General features: G+C 43.5%; 2 protein-coding genes across 2 annotated transcripts in view; one reads left to right on the top strand and one right to left on the bottom strand.

The window, feature by feature from the left end:
- Positions 1–241: 241 nt before the first annotated feature.
- Positions 242–7138, top strand: CCNB2 (cyclin B2). Its single transcript, XM_034784618.1, has 8 exons — positions 242–382; positions 462–584; positions 1033–1203; positions 1278–1436; positions 1803–2039; positions 2914–3054; positions 4238–4348; positions 4570–7138. The coding sequence occupies exons 1-8, from the start codon at positions 278–280 to the stop codon at positions 4672–4674; spliced, it is 1152 nt and encodes a 383-aa protein (XP_034640509.1). The 5' UTR covers positions 242–277; the 3' UTR covers positions 4675–7138.
- MYO1E (myosin IE) overlaps positions 7134–21017 on the bottom strand; it is a 144601-nt gene continuing 130717 nt past the window's right edge. Inside the window, exons 27-28 of the mRNA XM_034784617.1 lie at positions 8844–9013; positions 7134–8232 (exon numbers count right to left, since the gene is read on the bottom strand). Coding sequence (XP_034640508.1) covers positions 8156–8232; positions 8844–9013 — 247 coding nt within the window. The 3' untranslated portion in view covers positions 7134–8155. The remainder of the gene's footprint in view (positions 8233–8843; positions 9014–21017) is intronic.

Genomic DNA, 21017 nt, shown 5'->3' with positions numbered 1-21017 from the left:
GTGGGTGACTTTGAGATTAGTAATCTGAAAGTAATTAATTCTATACGGAGGAGTTCTAGCTCTTCTTTTTTTTTTTTTTTTTTAAACCTTACTTACAATTTTCCCTTGCAGATTACTAGAGGGGTGGAGAATGCTATGACAGGACTTAACAACAAAGCCAAAAGTCAAGTGACTAACAAAAGGGCTGCTTTGGAGGAGATTGGGAATAGAGTTACAACCAGAGGNAAACCTTACTTACAATTTTCCCTTGCAGATTACTAGAGGGGTGGAGAATGCTATGACAGGACTTAACAACAAAGCCAAAAGTCAAGTGACTAACAAAAGGGCTGCTTTGGAGGAGATTGGGAATAGAGTTACAACCAGAGGAACACATGCAGCCAAGGTAAAGCTGTAGATCAACTCTAGCTGTCAGAAAGGTAATTTATTAGTTCTGTGTTAACTGTTCCTCTTTCCTCTGGTAGAAAACAGAGAGCTTCAAAGTACCTGTAAAAACTACAAAAGGAGCTACTAAACCAGCAAATGTAACTGCACAACCTAAACCTCCAGCTGCAGTGAATTTCTCTCTTGAAGAGACTGTTCCAAAGGTAGGAAATGGCAAATTCCTATGCCACTCTCCAGTTCCTAACCTTTGGTCCTCCATTCTAGCCTTTTCTAGGCCAGAGCTTTAACACTTGGTCTATAGATGTGCTCCATCCCCTTTTCAGAAAAAGATCAGATTAATTTTATGATATTATTCCTGGCTTCAGTTGGTTAGCTCACGATAGCAACTATCGTGTGGTGTGACATTAACACTACCTTTTTAAGACTCGCAAAAGAAATTCAGATCATGAAATATATCTATAATTGGGTAAAGGCCTTATAGGCTCAATATTGTCGGTATCTTAAACCATGACTCAACATGCCATTTTGGTGGCTGTTGGTCTGGTTTAGTTTACAGGCAAACTCACAACTCATGTTGTGGGTAGGAGGGGAAAATCTTAAAATGAGAGACTTAATGCGTGAACCTCAGTGACTATATAATCTGTCTACTAGATCCTGTCTCCAACCCCTATGGATGTATCCATGAAAGAAGAGGACCTATGCCAAGCTTTCTCTGATGTGCTGCTTAACAATATAGAGGATATTGATGCTGATGACTGGGAAAATCCTCAACTCTGTAGTGACTATGTAAAGGATATTTATCTGTATCTGAGGCAGCTTGAGGTATGGATGCCTAAGTACTACACATTCAGGTGAAATTAAGCTTTCAGTCTGTTTCATAGTAATCTCTTCAACAGCTGCAGCAATCAGTACGTCCACACTACCTCAATGGGAAGGAGATCAATGGGCGTATGCGTGCAATTCTAGTTGATTGGCTGGTTCAGGTCCACTCAAGGTTTCAGCTCTTGCAGGAAACACTGTATATGTGTGTTGCGATTATGGACCGCTTCTTACAAGTAAGTAGCTAAAACATAATAACCCTGTACAACATGTGCTTGGATCAGGAGACTCATTGTACTAATTTAATCTAAAATAACTCTTGTTCTCTGTTTATGGATTCTGGGTTACAGATCTTCCAGGCAAACTTAAAATCTATTAACTTAAACTTTCAACCTGAGCTAAAGTGGAGGTGTAAGGGGGCGTTCTACTTAACACAAGTCATTCTAGGGACACAGATGGATCCCAGGATAAATCTAGATGTCTTGCATGCTGAAAACTTAAATGTACTGACTCACTAAATGGAAACACATACCTTGTACTTGCTGAAAGATAATACATCATGAAGATTAAACAGTTCTCTAAACTCATGTTACCTTATACAGATTCACCCAGTATCCCGTAAGAAGCTTCAGCTGGCCGGTGTTACAGCATTGCTTCTTGCCTCAAAGTATGAGGAGATATTCTCCCCTGATATTGCCGATTTTGTTTATATCACTGACAATGCATACTCCAGCTCTCAGATCAGAGAGATGGAAATGATGATTCTTAGGGAGCTGAACTTTGACTTGGGACGCCCTCTACCACTCCACTTCTTAAGGAGAGCATCAAAAGCTGGTGAGGTAGGTACTTCTTCTAGCTATCTTAAAATTCTCCTGCATATGAGACACTAGTATTGAAGGCATGGAATGTCCGGACACCCATTAATAACACTTCATTTAGGCAGTGATATCTTACCTCATGACTTAAAGCATGATGAGCTAAAGGAGGCTCATGGGGTGTGGGAGGGAGACTTTCTGGTGGGTGGGCCATGTATATAGCTGAATGTTTGTTATAGGAAAAGGACTGAGCAGTATTGAGTTGCTTGACTCCATGACCACAAAGTAACTTATCAGCCTTTGCTGCAATTCATAACATGAATGTCTCAACTTTTACAATCATGTTGAGGCTTCTGTTCTTCTTTTTTTTTTAAAGATACTAAAACTGTGGTTGAAATGTATTGTGAGCTTGTAAACTGAAGGGAGACAAGGAATGGAAAATTTAATAGTAATAGTTTCACTTGCCAGCTCAAAGTATGGAAGCCTTATCAGGTGAAAACGAGCTCTAATACCTCAGCTTACTTTTGATAAGTGTTTAACTAATCCATTGTCTTACTCTAGCCTCTTCAGGGAGAGGTGGGACACCCCTCATTTGCTAGGTCTGTAATGCTAATATGCTGCAGTGCTTGTTGCAAACACTACAGTGACACATGCCTGTTAGACTGAACTTGAGCCCTGTTAACCTGGGAAAACAAGTGAAGGTTCTTGTCCTCCTTCTCCTGAAGGAAGATATCAAATTTTCCCAACATAGTTGCAAAGACTTGTATGACTGAGAACAGGGTTGACTCTCTCTTCCAAACAGGAGGAAGAACATAAAGTAGATTAACCTGGACCACCTTGATGGTCCTATTAAAGGAAGTGACAAATTTCATGAACTAACAAGCTGTTGATCCTGCAGGCTGATGCTGAGCAACATACACTAGCAAAATACCTGATGGAGCTGACACTCGTAGACTATGATATGATACACCATCATCCTTCAGAGATAGCAGCTGCTGCCTTATGCTTGTCTCAAAAGGTTCTGGGGCAAGGCAAATGGGTGAGTTGCTTTTGTGATGTGTTCAAGGCCACAGAATAGACTGCTGTCAAACTTATGAAGCATGTAGGCTACACTCCAACATAATAGTGAGGTCACTGCAAAGTATATCTGATAGTATAAGTAATCCAAGAAATGTTGTTGTAATAAATGGAACCATTGTAGCATGTTGCCTTTAAGCATTGGCATGTTCAGGCCTATCAGTTGGAAGGGTAGAACATTTTTGTCAGTGTTATAGTGCACAGGCCCATACTAGCTAAGTAACTAAACTATCCTCAGGAACAACAATGGCAGGAAAAGCCAGCTTGACCACTAGGTCACATGCCTTGAGTATTTTCCCTTGCATTAAAAGGTCTCATCTGCTTCAAAAGACAATTCCAAAATGTCCTTGAGCGCTAAATAGCTAAGCTTAGTAGTAACTTTCAGTCAGTGAAATGGTTTTGGTCAGTATCTGAATTCCACTCCAGAAAGCAGTGCGTTCTGATATTACAAAGAATGGTGATTGCATGATGTTGAATTCCAACCACAGCAGCTGAACTTCAAGCTAACAAGTTAGTGCAGATAGTTTGGTTTACAGCTTTTGCATAGAACCAGTTCTTGGACGAGATAGGGAAACACCATGTCTAGGAAATAGTATCAGGATATCACAGTACCAGTCTTACTGGGACAGGCAGTCAAAGATGTCTACTTGTGGCCCTTGGGCAATTTTTAAATAGAAAACTTTGCACCTGGATTATGAACAAAACATGTTTGAGCCCTGCAATTCTTAAACTCAAGTGTTTGAATCAGCCCTGCTGTTACAGGTGACCTCTCCTCCAGCCCCTGTGCTGCACAGAGCAGTTAAGTGTGCTGACTAGCTGCTTAGCACCTGTTGAGGATTTTCCTGCCCGCTGAACCTGCTCAGCACACAAGATTCAAGAAAATCTTTGTGGCCTCCTTGATGCTCCTGAAATATGGTTGTAAGGATTTCATATCCATAAGTTGGATGCCACTACTCTAACCCAATAGCAAGGATGATTCTGATCTAAGCTACACATGGTAAAGCTCAAGTTGAACTTGTCACCTCTAATGTCCAGTCTAACCCTAACTTATTACAATTATTACCTGAAGTAAACTGTAGTGCCTCAGGCAGTCTTAATCTGTTTTAAGATGCTACTCTAGGGTTCTGACTAGTCTTGTATTGCAGGGTGTAAAGCAGCAGTACTACACTGGGTATGCAGAAGACAATCTTGTGCTAATTATGCAACATATGGCCAAGAATGTAGTAAGAGTAAATGAGAACTTAACAAAATACACTGTAAGTATATGCTAAGGGCAAATATCTAATTGTTTGAAATGTTAGTAACACTAATTACTTTGACAGATGTCTATTGCTTCAGTTTTACTCTAAGAGTGTGCTCTTGCTACCTCTTTTGACTATTAAGCAACTTCCTGACCCCTTTTCAAAGTGCTTCAGTGGACATGGGTAGGTGGCTTAACCACCTGATATTTACTTAACAGTCTCTCTAATTCCTGCAGGCCATAAGGAACAAGTATGCAAGCAGCAAACTCATGAGGATCAGCACAATTCCTCAACTGAACTCCAAACCAGTCAAAGACCTTGCTTCATCTCTCTTGGGATAATCCTAGGGAGACAATTCCTACTCCATGCACTTTGTCAACATGTGCCTATTGAGGCACAACTGCTGCTTTTGTACATAGCCTTCAATCTTAGTACAGACACCTCAGATTCACTCTGAAAGCAAACTTTTAAACTTGCCCTTTAATGCTCTTGTATATCTAGAAATAAAGCTCCTTTTTTAAAAAAAAAACCCTCTCCCTGGGCATTACTTACAGTAAGTGTAGATGGTGCTTATGAGAACTTGACTTTCAGAAGAAATGTGAAAAGACCTCCTTAATTAGTAAACTTTGGGTAATTGAGATGACCCCCTCCTAATAGGCCAGCAGTCAGAACCTTCACTGTCTAAAACAAAGGGTTCTAGAGTATGTAGTTGACATAAATCTGGCAAACAGAAGGGTGTCTAGCAGTAATCTATACTCATAAGCTGGAGCAGCCTGGCTTTTGGTGGTGGGAGAGTAAAATCTGCAGTTGCCTCAAATTGGGAAAAGTAGTATTAAGATACATCTCTGCCTGTATCTTATGTAGTTGTAGTCCCATAACAAGCCCCCTGAACGTCTACATTTAGTAACTAGAGCTAACCATTGCCTGATGCATGGAGGCCAGCAGAAGTGGGGCATGTATAAGCTATAAACTGTACTTCATGTCCAGACAGCTACTCTTGCAGGGCTGAGCTGCTTGGAAAATGGAAAAAATCATCCACCCCTATAGCTGACACTTAACTTAATTCCAATCCATATAACTAAAGCTTCCTACTGCTATTGGAAGGAGGAAGATAGTAGGAAACTGGCAATTAGAGTAAAGAAAAGGGTTCCCCCTCCTAAAGCTGCTGGAGTTAAGCTAGTGAAACTACTAACAAGTTCATTATGAACTATCCCAATGGAAGGCTATGGGGCTAGAGAACATGTGATTTGGGTGTTCACCTAGGAGGTGGGAGACCCACTTGATTAAGTATCTGTGCAGGGACTTGAATTTGGAGTAGCTTCAACAGAAGACCAAAACCTGCCCCAGAAACTCTCCTCTGCTGGCTAGAGTGCTTTCCTGCAATGTGGGAGACCCAAGTTCAGACCTCTTCCCAAGTCCTGAAATGGGTTAAGGCCTAAACTTTCAGTAAGTTTCATGGCAGTTGGAGCAGTTCCAGGCTTAATTAAACTACATATTGTACAGCACTCTGTGACACTGCCCTAGCTAGTCTCAAACCATTTTGTGTGTTGAAAATGATAGGTTTTTGCCTCACCTACTGCACTGAGGGTGATACTAAAGGTAAATGTTTTGGTTTTGGTGGTGACAATTCTACTGCATACTACCAGGTCAGTGTGGTTGCCTGAACCCATCTCTATTTACATCACTGTAGTGATGAGGAGCCTTATGCAGACCAAAATTCCCTTCAATCAGTGCTATACAAACAGAACAAATTTTGAGTACTTTAAGTGAGAAGGCGCCATAGGCTGACCCTTCCAATCAGTATTATCTCAACTCTGAATTTGTAATCTCTTCTTGTATTTCTCCTGGTGCCTATTGACAGATGCTGCTTCTCTATGGTGAAGTTCCTGTGCTGAGGCAATTCTACTCCCTCTCTATGCTGAGCTGGTTACAAGGAACACATTCCTAAAACTTGTTCACCAAAACACTATCCTCTCCTCCAAATGCCTCTTAGAGTAAAAGTTAATTTTATCACTTAAGGGAAGTAAGCTAATACTAATCCTGAAATTACAGACTATGCCCCCTTTTTAAAATAGGACCTTCTTTTATAAATCTTGTCAGCTTTCCCTCTCTGGCCTTTCACTTTGGATTGTAAACTGCTAAGGCCTATGCTTGGTTTGGCTGTTTCTGTACAGTGTTCAGCACATCCTTAATCTACAACCAGTGCATTGTGGAGGGACAGTGGTGTTAGGGCAATTTAGGCTCCCTGCAGGCCCCAAACCAACTTTAAACTTCCAGAAGACTGCCTTTAAAATCAACTTGATACTAGCTTGTGCAGTACTTACCTGTAACAGTGGTGGGCAACCTGTGAGTAATCCAATTGCAAGCCATGAGACGTTTTGCTAATGTTGACCAGCCGTAAGCACTGCCTCCCCCACAGCCCTTCCTAGCCTCTGGGAGCTTTGGGAAGCAGCAGCTAGTGCATCCCTACAGCTCACCACTTCCTGCAACTCCCACTGGCCAGGAACGGCGAACCACAGGAGGGGCGCATGCCTGCAGATGGTCAACGGCCTTACAACTCGCAATCAGATTACCCTGTATGGGGCCAGTTGCCTACCACTGCTCTAACCACTCATACTGAATGTTTTTCTTAGCCCCTGTATACCTGTCTTCAGAGGAAAGTGTCTTTTTATATAGTTATAGACCCTACTGCTTCCTTCTCTGGAACTCTGTGTTAGGAGCTTAGTTATACATTCTGAAGAGTTCCAGCTACTCATGCAAGCAAAACAGACATACTACAAATTTAACAAACCAACTCAGCTCCTGGCTTCCTGTATTTTATTGATGGAATGTCAGGAGAAAAAGAATGGATGCTGAGGATATCTGCATGGTAAGCAACAGCCATTGTAAATGGTGGGGGAGGCAACTGGGCTTAAAAGCATTAACACTGGTTTTATCACTAAAAGAATAGTGCATATTTGGAAGTACCTGGCACAAAACTTCTAATAAAACTACCTTATGGATAAGTACAGTGAATACTACATTATACATTCATACATATTTCTACTATATTAGTTTTTATATACAGTATATGATCTGCTTCTAAACATGTACAGCTCAGGGGAAGAGTTGTTTCCTGTAACAGGTAGAGCATTAAACATAAATCCAACATGGGCCAGCCATATTCTAATATAAATCATGGAGAAGGCATCATTGTAGAACACAGCGTCTTTCTTTTTTTTGTTGTGTTGTGCCTTTTGGAATCCCTAAACTTTACTTGCAAGCAATAAACCAACTCCATTACAATCTGTACAGAACTATTTAAATATACCATCACCAATCCTACATCTTTGTGACATGTAGCAGCATTCTTACCATGTTCCCCAGAGTGATCTGCATCAGAGGAAATGTGCATATAATGCCATCTTCATTATATATATAATATGTATAAAAACTAAAGGCACTTGTTAAATACAACCTTGCCAAAGTCCCTGGTCCCAGATTACAAAGCACTGTGCAGTTTCAGGAAAACTGTAAGGACTAAACACCTTCATTCACTCTGCACTAGAAACAGGCTTAAATATAATAAATAATTAATTTCTCACTACTTCCATACATGTATGTGAAGCATAGATTTGCACATTTGCTTTATGGACAGTAAACAGAGTGACTTTTTTTTCTTGCTTGTATACAACTTCACTGGTGAAGATGCTGCTAAGAATTATAGGCCTCTGAGAAGAACTGCCATTTGTCCTCAGGCGAGGGAGGGAGGGGAAAGCATCCTATTTTTCAATTATTGGTAGTGTCATGCTATCCTTCATTTAACAAAACCTTCGTATTCTGTTATATCTTGGTCACATAGTTGTTGGGGAACAGTCCTTGCTTCCCTCGTAATCTGCCTGTCCACCAGCCTGAGGGATCTGACAAAAAGAGCAGAATAAACAATGAGGTTTTAGAAATCCTTATTTCATGTTCAGTCCCCCTCCTTTTTAGCCGCCTTTTAATTTATGTCCATTTTGTGCAGACTGGCAAAACCCTTCCACAGCTACTCCTTAAGAGACCAAATACAAAGGGCTATGAGAGCCTGGATTGGCTAACCTTCTGGACACACTGCAAGGCCTTATCTATTCACTTAGGGGGCGGAGGGTATTGGCATTGGAACTGCATCATTAATTGCTTTTCAGCTGATGTGCTTTAGCCATTGTCATGGTCTTATACATGCTACCAGAGGCTATGGTGGGGCACTTGATTTTGAACTCCACAGTGGGGAATAAATATTCTTTATCTTCAACTGAGCAATCTAGGGCGGGCACGATATAGCTGTGATGGCTCCTCTTTATCCTGCCTGTCCCAAAAGCAGGCCTCCTACTGCCTCAAGAAATGCAGGAGTCATTCTCCAGGAAAATGTCCAGGCAGTTAAACCCCCCCCCTCCCCCATTAACAATGACAGTGTACCCTGGGGATTGTGGAGCAATTTGTGAACAAAGGACATTTAAAACAAACAAAAAAACCCACCAATCTCTTTACTTACCTTCTTTGATTATATCAATTATGTCATTGGCATTAAAACTAAGTTCATCTGTGTCCTGAGCATCATATGCATACAGTGCTCGGCACTGCGGTACCTGAGGTTTGGGTTTTGGCTGTGGTTTAGGTCTTCCTCCAGCTGGTGGGGGCCGGTTTGTTGTCTGCCTCCGAACACTAGATGTGGAGGGGAGAGAGGAGTTATTGACAAGGCAAATACTCCAAGACCATAACTATGAATATAAATTCAACCAACCCCACTGCACTTTGCTCCATTACATCACCAGCTCAGCCAATGGAAAACACTTGCTGGATTTGAAGGCCACGCCCACCCACTTAGGTTCCTCTGTAAATATCATAGTAGTTATAGATGAAAGACGTGTTAGGTCATTGGAGCATCCATGTGCATGGAGCAGGATATAGTCCTTTCTGCCCCCATGAGGTCTCAGAGGGGCTGTAGTGGACATTACATTATCATCTTCTGTGATAAACTGCGGACAAAGAGGAAGGAGATCCCATTCTCCAAACACCTATCTGCAGAGTAACCAGATCATGTGCTTCTTTGCTGCTTTACCTACATTAGTAAGCTTTGCCTTGAGACACAGAGATTGCCCAAGTCAGCTCTTCTAGAGCCTCTTATGTAGCATTTGTAATAAAAGAATACTTCACAGAGGGCTCACCATTTGCCTTCCCCTGTTCCCAAACACACAAAACATATTTAAAGCTTAAGCTGCAGGGTGCCCTTTGCCAGAGATTCTGCTTCTGATATGAAACTCCTTCCTTGCTCACACGCTTGCTGCTGTGCCAATGCTATGATTAGGTAGGACAGTGATACTGCACCTGCACTTGCATCAGCTCCTGGAGGGGGTGTGTGCGTGGGGGTGTCTGTCTGTCTATAGCTTTCATCTGTGCTCAAATGTGAAGCAGTGGGTGATGTGGTATGACCTTACCGGAGTGGCTACAATCCCGCCAAGTATCCAAGGCGAAGTGCAAGGGGAGGAGAAGTGAGAGGAAAGGAAAGGCGCAGGCAGGAAATGGTGGAAGAGAGCATATATATATACATATATATATATTGTGTGGAGTGTGAGAGGCACACAATATATATATATGTATATATCAGTGCACTCTTTGCATTAGTGCACAAAAAACCCCTGCAGTGCACTAATGCAAAGAGTGCACTGATAGGTGAGGGCAGTGTCGTGCCAGGCTTATATTGTGCAGCTCATTTGCTTGAGAAGAGCTGCATTTCGTAAGTGATCTATCAGTAGGGGTGTGGCCCTAAAATATGCTCGTAAGTGGTTGCGCTTTTAAACTTTGTAATGTGCTTATGGGAAGAAAGGTTTGTGGGCACGTTAAAATCTTGAAGCATTAACAATGGCCAGAAAGAGTTTTTCCTAATGTGTCTATCTGCTAAGGGGATCTGCTATTGGTCTGGAATGTTTGTATTTGCTCTGAACAGATGATGACAGGCCCCAGGGCAGAACAGTCACTAGGCCCCCTAGAAAGGGATGGCTGAGGTTTACGACACTACTTTTTATCCTATTGATAACACACTAGAACCCAATATACATAAGTTGTGGTGTTGCTTGATGTAGTTAACTTTTTTTTTCCAGTTACAGCACCAGAATTAAACAAATTGTAAGCCTAAATATAAGACGTACAATTCGTTATTTTGAATTATATATTTAAATTAAATATATACATTTTGGAATTAAATTGGAGAGAGTCCAGTGGAGGCAACGAATATGATTAGGGGGCTGGGGCCTATGACTTATGAGGAGAGGCTGAAAGAACTGGGCTTATTTAGTCGACCGAAGAGAAGAATGAGGGGGCAATTTGATAGCAGCCTTCAACTACCTGGTATGAAATCAATTCTTTATAGGATATGAAGGATCGCATATAATATATATGCTATGGAAGAGGAAGTTGAAATAAAACATACAACACAAATTTTCATTGCTAGGAAAAATATTGGACTTTATCTGATCTCGAGAGGAAAAGTCACTTGTATGCATGTGCTGAATGCGGGGCTTTGTATCTTTGGACAGAGACCAGGGGCGGCTCTTTGTTTTTTTGCCGCCCCAAGCACAGCAGTCAGGCGGCCTTCGGCGGCACGCCTGCGGTGGTCCGCTGGTCACGCGGATTCGGCGGCATTTCTGCAGGTGATCTGCCGGTCCTGCGCCTTCGGCGTACCCATCGCCGAATTGCCGCCAAAGCCGCGGGACCGGTGGACCTCCTGCAGGCACACTGCTGAAGGCTGCCTGACTGCCGCCCCCCCACACTTCCCGCCCCAGGCACGCGTTTGCTGCACTGGTGCCTGGAGCCACCCCTGACAGAGACCAATCTTATTGATAGTGATATACTGAACTGCCTGAAAACATCATAGCCAAAGATGCCTTCCTGAATATTGCTAGATTTTTGTAAAGATGCTAGGGCTTCCACATGCCCGTCCAGCTGCCTTCGCCGCCGCCGGTAGCACCCAACTCCTGCCTAGGGGCCTGGGGCTCCCGGCCACTGCTGCTGCTATTGCAGCAGCGGCTGGGCCCTTTAAAAACACCCAGGCCCCTGGGCAATTGCTTCTTTTGCACCCCCGTCGACGGGCCTGGATGATGTCGTAGGAAGCATTTGGAGCAAATTTATAACAATCATTCATGCTCTTGGGTTCACAGCTGCGAGTTCAGAGGAGGCTTACCTGCGCTATGAGATTTTGGTTGCAGGCAGGGAGTTAGGAGGCCAGTAGGCCAGTTCTGTAGAATAAATGGATGTATACCTTAAATTGCCAGCCACAGCTCCTAAAAATTAAGGATGTGATAAAACTGGAACTCCCCCTACCACCTGCTTTTGGTGGTTCAGATAAAATGAAACCTGATTTTGCACCCCCTACCACTACCCACAAAACACCATATGTTGGGTGAGGCTTTGAAAAACCAAAATCACGCTGGCTTGTCCCTTGTCTGCTAGGAACAGAAACTGCATCTCTTCCTCAGGAATATATTATTTGTGATGCAGAACAACCCTCCAAGAACCTATGCCAGTGACTAACTTGCTGTAAACGAACAGTGGGATTTCAAAAAAAGTTACTGAATATGACAATGTTCAGGAAGAGATCCCTGTAGCCTGACTCCTCTCTCTGTGGGTCTTTCCCTTGTTGACGTCACTAGGCATCACCCTAGGTAACTCGGGAGGGTAGACGACCACAAGTGTCAATGAAGCCTTCCTGCACTAGGCCTAAGTGAACCAAACTCTATCCTTCCATGTTTAAACTCTAATCAACCTCAAAAGCCAGGTGCAATTGGAATATGTAAGCAACGAGTTATCTGTGTGCAACCTCCTGCTCACACTGGTATCAAGCGGTAATAATGAGGCCTGCATGTTTCTGGCTGAAGGGAGAAAGGACAAGATAACGGTTTAAAGAAGTTACTAACAAGTTAGGCTTATAGCTGCCAAGAATGACTTAACTGCGTAAATGTAATCGTTATTTGCTTAGTAACTATTACCAGGGACGGGAGGGGTAGAGGGAGAAATGGGGGGGGGGGAGAAAGGGAGGGCTAGAGGGAGAAGGGGGGGGGATGAGGCTTAACTGCAAAATGTATAAAAGAAGAAAAACTGTTTCTGTTAGTGTGCTTGATTTGAGACGTGCCAGTCTCCTTGCACCGCTTTGAGATCTCAAATAAACTTTGTTTGCTTCTCCACCTGGTGTGTTTATTGACGCGAAGCACACCGGGCAACGAACCCGCTGTTGCTGTCCTCGGGCACTCTGTGCCGGCAACACCCTTGTACTTATTACTGTGAGATAAAGAGCTAAAATAACACTTATTGGTCAGCTTTTTCCTTATATGCAGTGGTGTTGTAGGTGTGTTGGTCCCAAGATATTAGAGAAACAAGGTGGGAAAGGTAATAATATCTTTTATTGGACCAACTTCTATTTGTGAGAGAAACACGCTTTCAAGCTTACACAGGGCTACTTCAGTCTGCGAGTTTTTTTCCCTTGGATTTTATATTTACTATCTCTCTGGTCAGCCAGTGAAAGGAGAGAATTCACAAACTGCTCTCCCAAGGATGAATGCTTGCACTTGCTATTAACATTAATGAGGAGACACAATAAGTGTACTGAGGATTGAATTTGTTAGTCAAGGGTAAAAATGAAAAAGCACTTAGGTGCTTTTATTTCTGTGGCGTTTTTTCATATTACATCGACACCTGTAAAGAATAAAGGTCTTCTGGGAGCTAACACTTAAATAAAATTACACCAGAAGGACTTTCATTTTCCCCCTGAACTTTTGCTTTTACTTCTGAGACCAGGCAGGAAACCAGGCACATTAAAATTGGAAATGAATGGTAGTTCTGTAGTTAGCCCGTGTGTATGTGTAATGTATATAAATGTGTTCCTCTGTGGATGAAATATACGGTATGTGGCCCAATAATCCAAACAGAGGGAAGCAATGAGCTCTGGATTTCAGAAGTCTAATGGGCAGGGGAACTGATGAAAGCACCAGCAGGGGACTGTTAGCTGCACCCGTTGTGAGAGAAAGCTGCAGAAGTTTCAGAAGAACTCTCTTTTGTGGCAAAGCCAAGAGTCCATTACAATGGCAGGTAACAAAGAGCTTTTTCCATATTGCTATTGAGCTGTGCAGGCATTGCATCAACCCTGAATGGATTTGTGAGAGGCCTTCAGATTCTGCAAGCCCTACACCAGCCCCACAAAAATCTCAAATGCCCTGGGATAGATGGCAATCCCACTTGAGGGACAGTGATACTATGTGGGCACCTGGTGGCTGGTATTCAGGTGTTACCGCTAGCTGTTCAGGCAACCACAGGTGCAGGGCTGTGCTAATGAGAGAGAGTGAGGAGGTGGACACTTCTGATTGGCAGAAGACAGAATAGGAATTCAGAGACTTGATGGCAAGAGAGAAACCACCTGGATCCAAATGCCTGAGAGAGGTTTTCTTTCTATAGCTGTAAATGCCAAGTAAAGTACTATCTGCTTTAACCCTCAAGAAGATTACCCTTATAATAGCCAGAAGATTATTCGGTGCATAGCAGGAGATCCAAGTAGCCTATTGCAACTGAAGAATTAAACTTCAACATGACAATTCGTATCCAATTCCCTGGAATCACACGACGAGAACAAGTCTCAACACATGTTCCAGGAAAATAAGCAGGAACACTGGATGATATAAAGGCCATAGTGCTTTGGAAGCCTTTCCATAGAGTGACTGTTTTTGTTACAGGCAGCGTGTTTTCTAAGCCAGCTGTGCTTTGTATTGCTGGGTTTGAAAGCTTTGGCTCCAAACTCAGGCAAATCTCCCTATTCAGCTCTGGGGATGCCTAAATATGCCTTTGTGTATGCATTTCCTAGGGAGCTCATGTAATTTCCAAGCAATGGAAGGGGTTTGAGGCAGGCCCCATTTCTACAAGGAGACAGCCCAGCTGGAAGGAATGATTGGGAAGACAATACTTCAAGGAAAGCCCCTGGGATTCCCCCTTCTTTACCTCCCTCTCATAGGTTTTCCTGTGGGAGGAAGCAAGCAGCCCAATTCACATTTCCAAATACAGGTAGGACACCAGGCACTTTGGATGCAATTCTGATTAGACATTTGGACAGTGCGTTTGACTTTATGAGTAGTTCTGAGAGATGAGTTGTAGGGACTGGAAGATTTTCCTTCACTTTGCAAGTGAAACAAATCTGAGCTCTTTTCATTTTTACAAAAACAAACAATAAAAACCAAGCCAATGAAAAAAACATATTGTATGATTGATTGAGCCAATACTCCAATTTTCATTAAAACAGTTTTTACATCAAAAACAAGCTGTAAAAATATTAACTGGCAAGACAGAGCTAATCATGTCATCCTAAGGATGCCACAGTGTGTGAAAGGCTGGCCTGGAAACCAGCAGATGGGGCTGCTTGTCATAAGACTTCTCTAGCATGGGGAACACACACAGAGTCTGGATGGACTTTTCTAGTGACCTGCAACATAGATTACAACTAGATTGCACATTGACTGGTCCTGATCAGGGATTAAATTGTCATACATTGGCAAGAATTCAATTCCATTGTTTGATCAAGGCCTAATTGTGTGTTGCAGCTCCAGGAGGCAGTCCTTTGCTGTGCCTGTACTGGGGAAATTACCCTCCACCCCCTGCATACCATTAGAGCGTTCATGTACAGCATTACAGAATGTGTACAGGGGAAAGGTGCAGAGCAGTATTCTTTCCTATGAGATTAGATATAAAATGTGATCTGGAAAGGTATACTGCTCAGTAAGTCATTGTGATATGGATAGGAGGTAGTTAGGTTGTACTGGGGGTAGGTGTTGTAAAATTTGCTCTCCTGCTGATTGCTTGCTCAGAATATAGTACTTTTTATAAAGATTGAAACTAATCAAGTCTGCCTCAATGCTCTGGGAATCCCTTCTCTCCCTGGGGCCTCTGCTTTCTATAGACCACTGCATATTTCCTCTGGTTTTAAGGCCATCTAAACCCTTCTTAAGGTTAAAAAGGTATAAAAATCAAATTACTGGTTACTCAACTGAAGCTATCTTCATCTTCTGCAATTTCCTTAGGTGACACTTGAGATCGCTCCCCACCAATTGGGCAAAATATTGAACTCCAAACTATTCTAAATCTTACAGAAATAATATAGCACAAACTAATTTTATACAGCAATATTACTACCACATTTTACACGCTTGTTTGTGTTGGAGCAACACTGTTCTGTTGGGTCCACCCAAAATGTCTAGAAATCACACAGTCCGTCATTGGGACTTTTGTTTTATTTCCATATCTTAAAACAACATTACCAGACCTTTGTGTCTGTGGATGTGCTCCTGTCCTCCCTTTATAACTACCAGATGATTATTGCCATGCTGTTTACTCTCATTCTGCCCTGTTTCAGATTGCCAAAATCATTACCATCCCACCCCCAAAGAATCAAATCATTCAGTCATGTCATGCTCTTGCAAAGACCTCCACTTGCTTCCTACACATCTATACAAACCTCCAGAGCTCACTCTGGTGAAGCCTCTGCAATAATTACTGGAATTCTTAACCCCTTCAAGGTCTGAGCACACTTTACCCTCACCAACATACACTGCTTCTTCCAGGCATTCTCCCCTCCTCCTTCATTTGAAATTCCATATCAGCCTGCCTTTCACAAGAGACCAACAATAAGAGAGATATGGGTGCTCCCTACATACTCTGGATGTAATCACTGCCGTATCTGCTTGTGGTTTTCCTACCCATGAGTTCATGCAGTTTTCAGAGCAAACTAGAAAAACATTTCATAAGTTGGAGATGACTTTTTTTTTTAAAGTCTGCCCCCACCCTAATTGGGAAGGCAAGGGGATATTTCTGTGTTAGAAAAGTCAAATAATAAAAATAAAGTTTTGAGATCAAATCTAAACACCCGTGGACTCTTGGGCAATACATATAAAGCAAATGGTCTTTTTCATTCCAGGCCCCTGGCCTTAGGACTTCACTCCCTGGTGTGGCGAGACTGAATTCTTCATTCAGCTACCTCAAGACTAAACCTACAATACTACTTTTTAATGCATGTAAAGCACCACAAAATGGTTATATTTTGAGGGCTACCTTGGGGTGTATCTGTTTACAAGTCAGCTTCACTGAGATGAAAATGTCATTTACACAGTTACCCCAGGAGTATTACTATGAGGCTCACTCTAGCTTTTCTATTAAATGGACACCTTTAATAGTGAAATAATATGGTAGCAACTAGAGACCGCAGTCATAGATGATCAGGGCTCTGTAATGCTAGGCAATAGACAGACACATCGCAAAGAGATGGATGGACACTCTGCTATATTGGACATTTCATACATCTTAACTATTAACCACATTTCAAAGATAAGTGTTTATTATTTAACTCACATTATCCAATTTGACGCAGCCTGTCCAGGACGAATAATACAGAGGAACAGATTTAACCAAGAATAAATGGACATGCAGTGGTGAGGATCCTTACACAAATTAACAAAGGAAAACGTAAGGTGTTATGGAACAAAGAATGCTGATGTTCTTACTATACATTCTGGAGTTTACTTGAGGCGTTGACATGATGTCAAATTAAGGAGTAGTGTCTATCATTTGGTTCTTAGGTGTCGGTCATAAAACATCATGCAAATCAAAAGAAAGCTCTAAGGCTGTAGGAGAGAACTTAATATTAAAGGTTTTTTTGGGGGGGACAGGGCTGGTAAGAACCCATTATGCAGAAAAGGTGCACAGAAGGCAAAATGTGTTGAACATTAGTGGAGCAGGAAGCTAGAATAGATGATCTCATCTAATCTACAGGGACATATGAATACATATTACATTTGCTTGTAGGTCCAGAAATCCCCTGCTTGGCACAGCAGAACAACAATCCAGTGCAGTGGGAATTCAACTGAACTTCTCTTGGCACAGAAAGTCCATTGGCTCTATGTACGTTTACAGTTTTTGAAGCATCATGTAATAAAATTACCTCTCTTATATATGGTGAGGATTAATTATTTTGTAAACTGCCTGGACAAAGAAAAGAGCTATACAAAGTACTGTGCTAAGTATTATCATAGGGCAAATAGAACTGCATTGAACCAACAAAGAGGGGTGGCTAGCCATCACCTAAAGACCATCTTAAACTGGAGGGACTAAAGCAGGTCACCTGGACATCCTCTAAAAACTTTCCTGTACTGGGTGGCATGGCTGCTTATCTATAAGGCTGAAGTGTACCAGATGGGTGACTGAACTGCTCCACCACGACATGGGTCAAACGAGGGGTGTTTGACTGACTCTTGCGGCTGGCCCATGCCAGCCAACTCAGGCTCGTGGGGCTCTGGCTGCAAGGCTGCTGTGTAGACTTCTGGTCTTGGACTACATCCTGAGCTCTGGGACCCTCCCACCTTGCCTGCCCTCTGAAGGCCACCTTGCAGTGGTGGAAGGAAGTGAGTGCCCACCCATCCCCTGATGAGAGGTCCTGGAGAACAGGAGGGGTCAGGATAGAGGCTGGGCAAAAGTTCAACCCAATGCCTATTTTTCCCAAGCCATCCTTAGAACAAACTATACATTTGGCAAAATGATTCCTTGTCAGGCTAAGACCTTGAATAACAAATTGCAGCCCAGAGCATAATTGTTATTACTGAGTTTTAAATGTCTATAAATAGAGAGTAGCAATGGAAAGGCTGGAGTGACCTTAAATATAGCAGTGTGACTACACCAGGACAGCTGCGATGGGATGGGGTAGGAAGATTGCTACTAAAGCAGGCCCTTCCGATTTTCTTAGTTTGAGAAATTCATACCCCTTTTAAGAAAACTACTTGGTGTGGCACCATCTTTGTTTTTCCTTTAACCTCCTGTTCTATCTTCAGGGGATGGTTGGGACCCAGCTGCTGGGGTCAGTGAGGGCTCAGACTCTGCAATGAGTCAGTCAGAACAACTGTGCAGCACCTGGCTAATTGCTGCCAGCTAGCCACTTGCTGTGGTGGGCTGGGCTAAATGACCCACCTCACTTAAGAGGCAAACAAGAATCTATTGTAAGGGGTTGAGGGAAGAGACTCTGTTTGGGGGAGGAGAGTCTGGGAAGAAGGGGAAGGGTGTTGGGATAAAAGGGAATGAATTTTGATGACAATGGTCCCTATTAGATGTAATTCACCCCGTCTACTCTTCCTATAATAATACAAACTTAAACTAACACAGCACCCATCATTCCAAGATACCTTAGAGTCAGTTAGTGACCTACAGCTACATAAAATGTTTGAAAAGCTGCTTTCAATGAGAAAGTATCTTTTAATATAATTTGTGCTCAGTCTAGCAGACTTGACTCATTGTTCCCTAACCAATAGTCATTGAAGCAATAGACAGCTCCATTCCAAAACAGCAGCTGTCCTGTGCCCTGTCTATTTGTCCTCTAGAAGATCTAAGGTACCCAACCTCTCCTGTTTGCCAGGTAGGAAGTGATCATGTTGGATTTCTGGAAAATGGTGGGCTAGCAGATTCCGGCTGCTATCATCCTAACTATGATGTGTTCCTTTATAATAGCCTCCAGTGGAAACCTGAGCAAGCATTTAGCTAGAGTACAGCATGGAGCATTGTAGATTTTTTGCAAGTGCTGTAATTCACAGAAGACCTATGCAAGAGTGCTTGTTACAGGTACTGTTGAGATAGGCTAAACCAGGTGTGGGCAAACTTTTTGGCCCGAGGGCTACATCGGGGTTCCAAAACTGTATGGAGGGCCAGGTAGGGAAGGCTGCGCCTCCCCAAACAGCCTGGCCCTCGCCCCATCCACACCCTCCCACTTGCCCCCTGACTGTCCCCCTCAGAACCTCTGACCCATCCAACCTCCCCTACTCCTTGTCCCCTGACTGCCCCCTCCCAGGATCCCCTGCCCCTAACCACTCCCCTGGGGCCCCACCCCCCATGACTCCCATGCCTATCCAACCGCCCCCTGTCCCCTGACTGCCCCCCAGGATCTCCTGCCCCTTATCCAACCCCCCCCTCCCTTACCATGCCACTCAGAGCACCAGGACTGGCAGCCACGCCACCTGGCAGGAGCCAGCCATGCAGTCTAGAGCACCGGGGCAGGCCGGTGGCTCTTGCAGCGGTGCTGCCCGACAGGAGCTCACAGCCCTGCCGCCCAGAGTGCTGGCGAGCGGAGGCTTTGGGGGACTGGGGGGGGGAGGGGGAGAACAGCAGGGGAGTGCCTGGGGGCTAGCCTCCCCGGCCGGGAGTTCAAGGGCAGGCAGGATGGTCCCGCAGGCCGGATGTGGCCTGCGGGCTGTAGTTTGCCCACCTCTGGGCTAAACCATACTAAGTAATTGCCAAAAAAATTAAAATAAATAAAAAAAATAAAAAATCATCAGTGTGTGAAGTGCAGCCTCCAGCCAGATGCATCCTGGGACTGCCCCTCATTTTTCATATGGAGATTAGACCCAATGAAACGAAGTCTTATAATGTGATGCTACAGCTTGATCTGTGATAATCTTCAATATTGTAATTTCTGAGCCACACTTCTATTTATTAAAAAGAATAGGATGCCTACAAAATACTCCATTTTGTACAATTTGTGCTCCTGGAAAGTTGTCAGCATAGTCCTCCATTGAGCAAAATGTGCACTTCTGCTCTTCCTCACCCGTTCTAAGGGAACACCATGTCTCACACAGGATCAAAATCAGCATGGAGACTTAAGAATAATAGTCAGGGCCGGCTCCAGCTTTTTTGCCGCCCCAAGCGGCAAAGAGAAAAAAAATAAAAATAAAGCCACGATTGGCGGCACTTCGGTGGCTGCTCTACCGCGCCGCTTCATTCTTCGGCGGCAATTCGGCAGCCGGTCCTTCTCTCCGAGAGGGACTGAGGGACCCACCGCTGAATTGCCGCCGAAGACCTGGACGTGCCGCCTCTTCCCAGGGGCCGCCCCAAGCACCTGCTTCCTGCGCTGGTGCCTGGAGCCAGCCCCAATAACAGTAAGTCAAAACGCACCCTGGACATTGCCATTTTAAGCAGTGAAATAACAACACAAACTAACCGTTTGTGAGGAACCCCCCAGACACGAGCGGGCTGTTGAGGAATACTCAAAAATGTATTTTAATAGGCTGCAGGCAACAGAGAGGAACCTGTATCAACTATCACTGAGCACAATTATTAACACTTCCTGACAGCAGATTTGTTTTTTATTTGCACAGGTCATAACTGCTTTGATATTTGAATGTACTCTGGGACATCTGGATCTCAGTCACACCACAGCTATCTCACGATAAGGAATTAGCAGGGCCGGCTTCAAGCACCAGCGCAGCAAGCGGGTGCTTGGGGCGGCCAACGGAGAGGCTCTTCGGCGGCAATTCAGCAGAGGGTCCCTCACTCCCTCTCGGAGGATAGGACCTGCTGCCGAATTGCTGCCGAAGAATGAACCGGCGGCAGGAGAGCTGCTGATGGTCGTGGCTTTTTTTTTTTTTTTTTTTTCCAAGCGGCAAAAACGCTGGAGCCGGCCCTGGGAATTAGGGAGCTGTGTGCATGAAAATATACAAAGTGATTATTCATGATCAGATTTGTTTTACAATAATTGAACAGCCAAGAGCCTTTGAATCTGAAAATCAGCTGGCACTAAAATTTCCACTAATGCGCAAAAAAGCAGAGTAGAAAGATCTCAGTTACAGGAGAAACTGCTTAGTCACTGTAATGAATGACTAAGTAT

The sequence above is a fragment of the Trachemys scripta genome, chromosome 10 (assembly GCF_013100865.1).
Source record: "Trachemys scripta elegans isolate TJP31775 chromosome 10, CAS_Tse_1.0, whole genome shotgun sequence".
In the NCBI taxonomy this organism is placed as follows: Eukaryota; Metazoa; Chordata; order Testudines; family Emydidae; genus Trachemys; species Trachemys scripta.
This window is presented reverse-complemented; position numbering and strand designations above follow the sequence as displayed.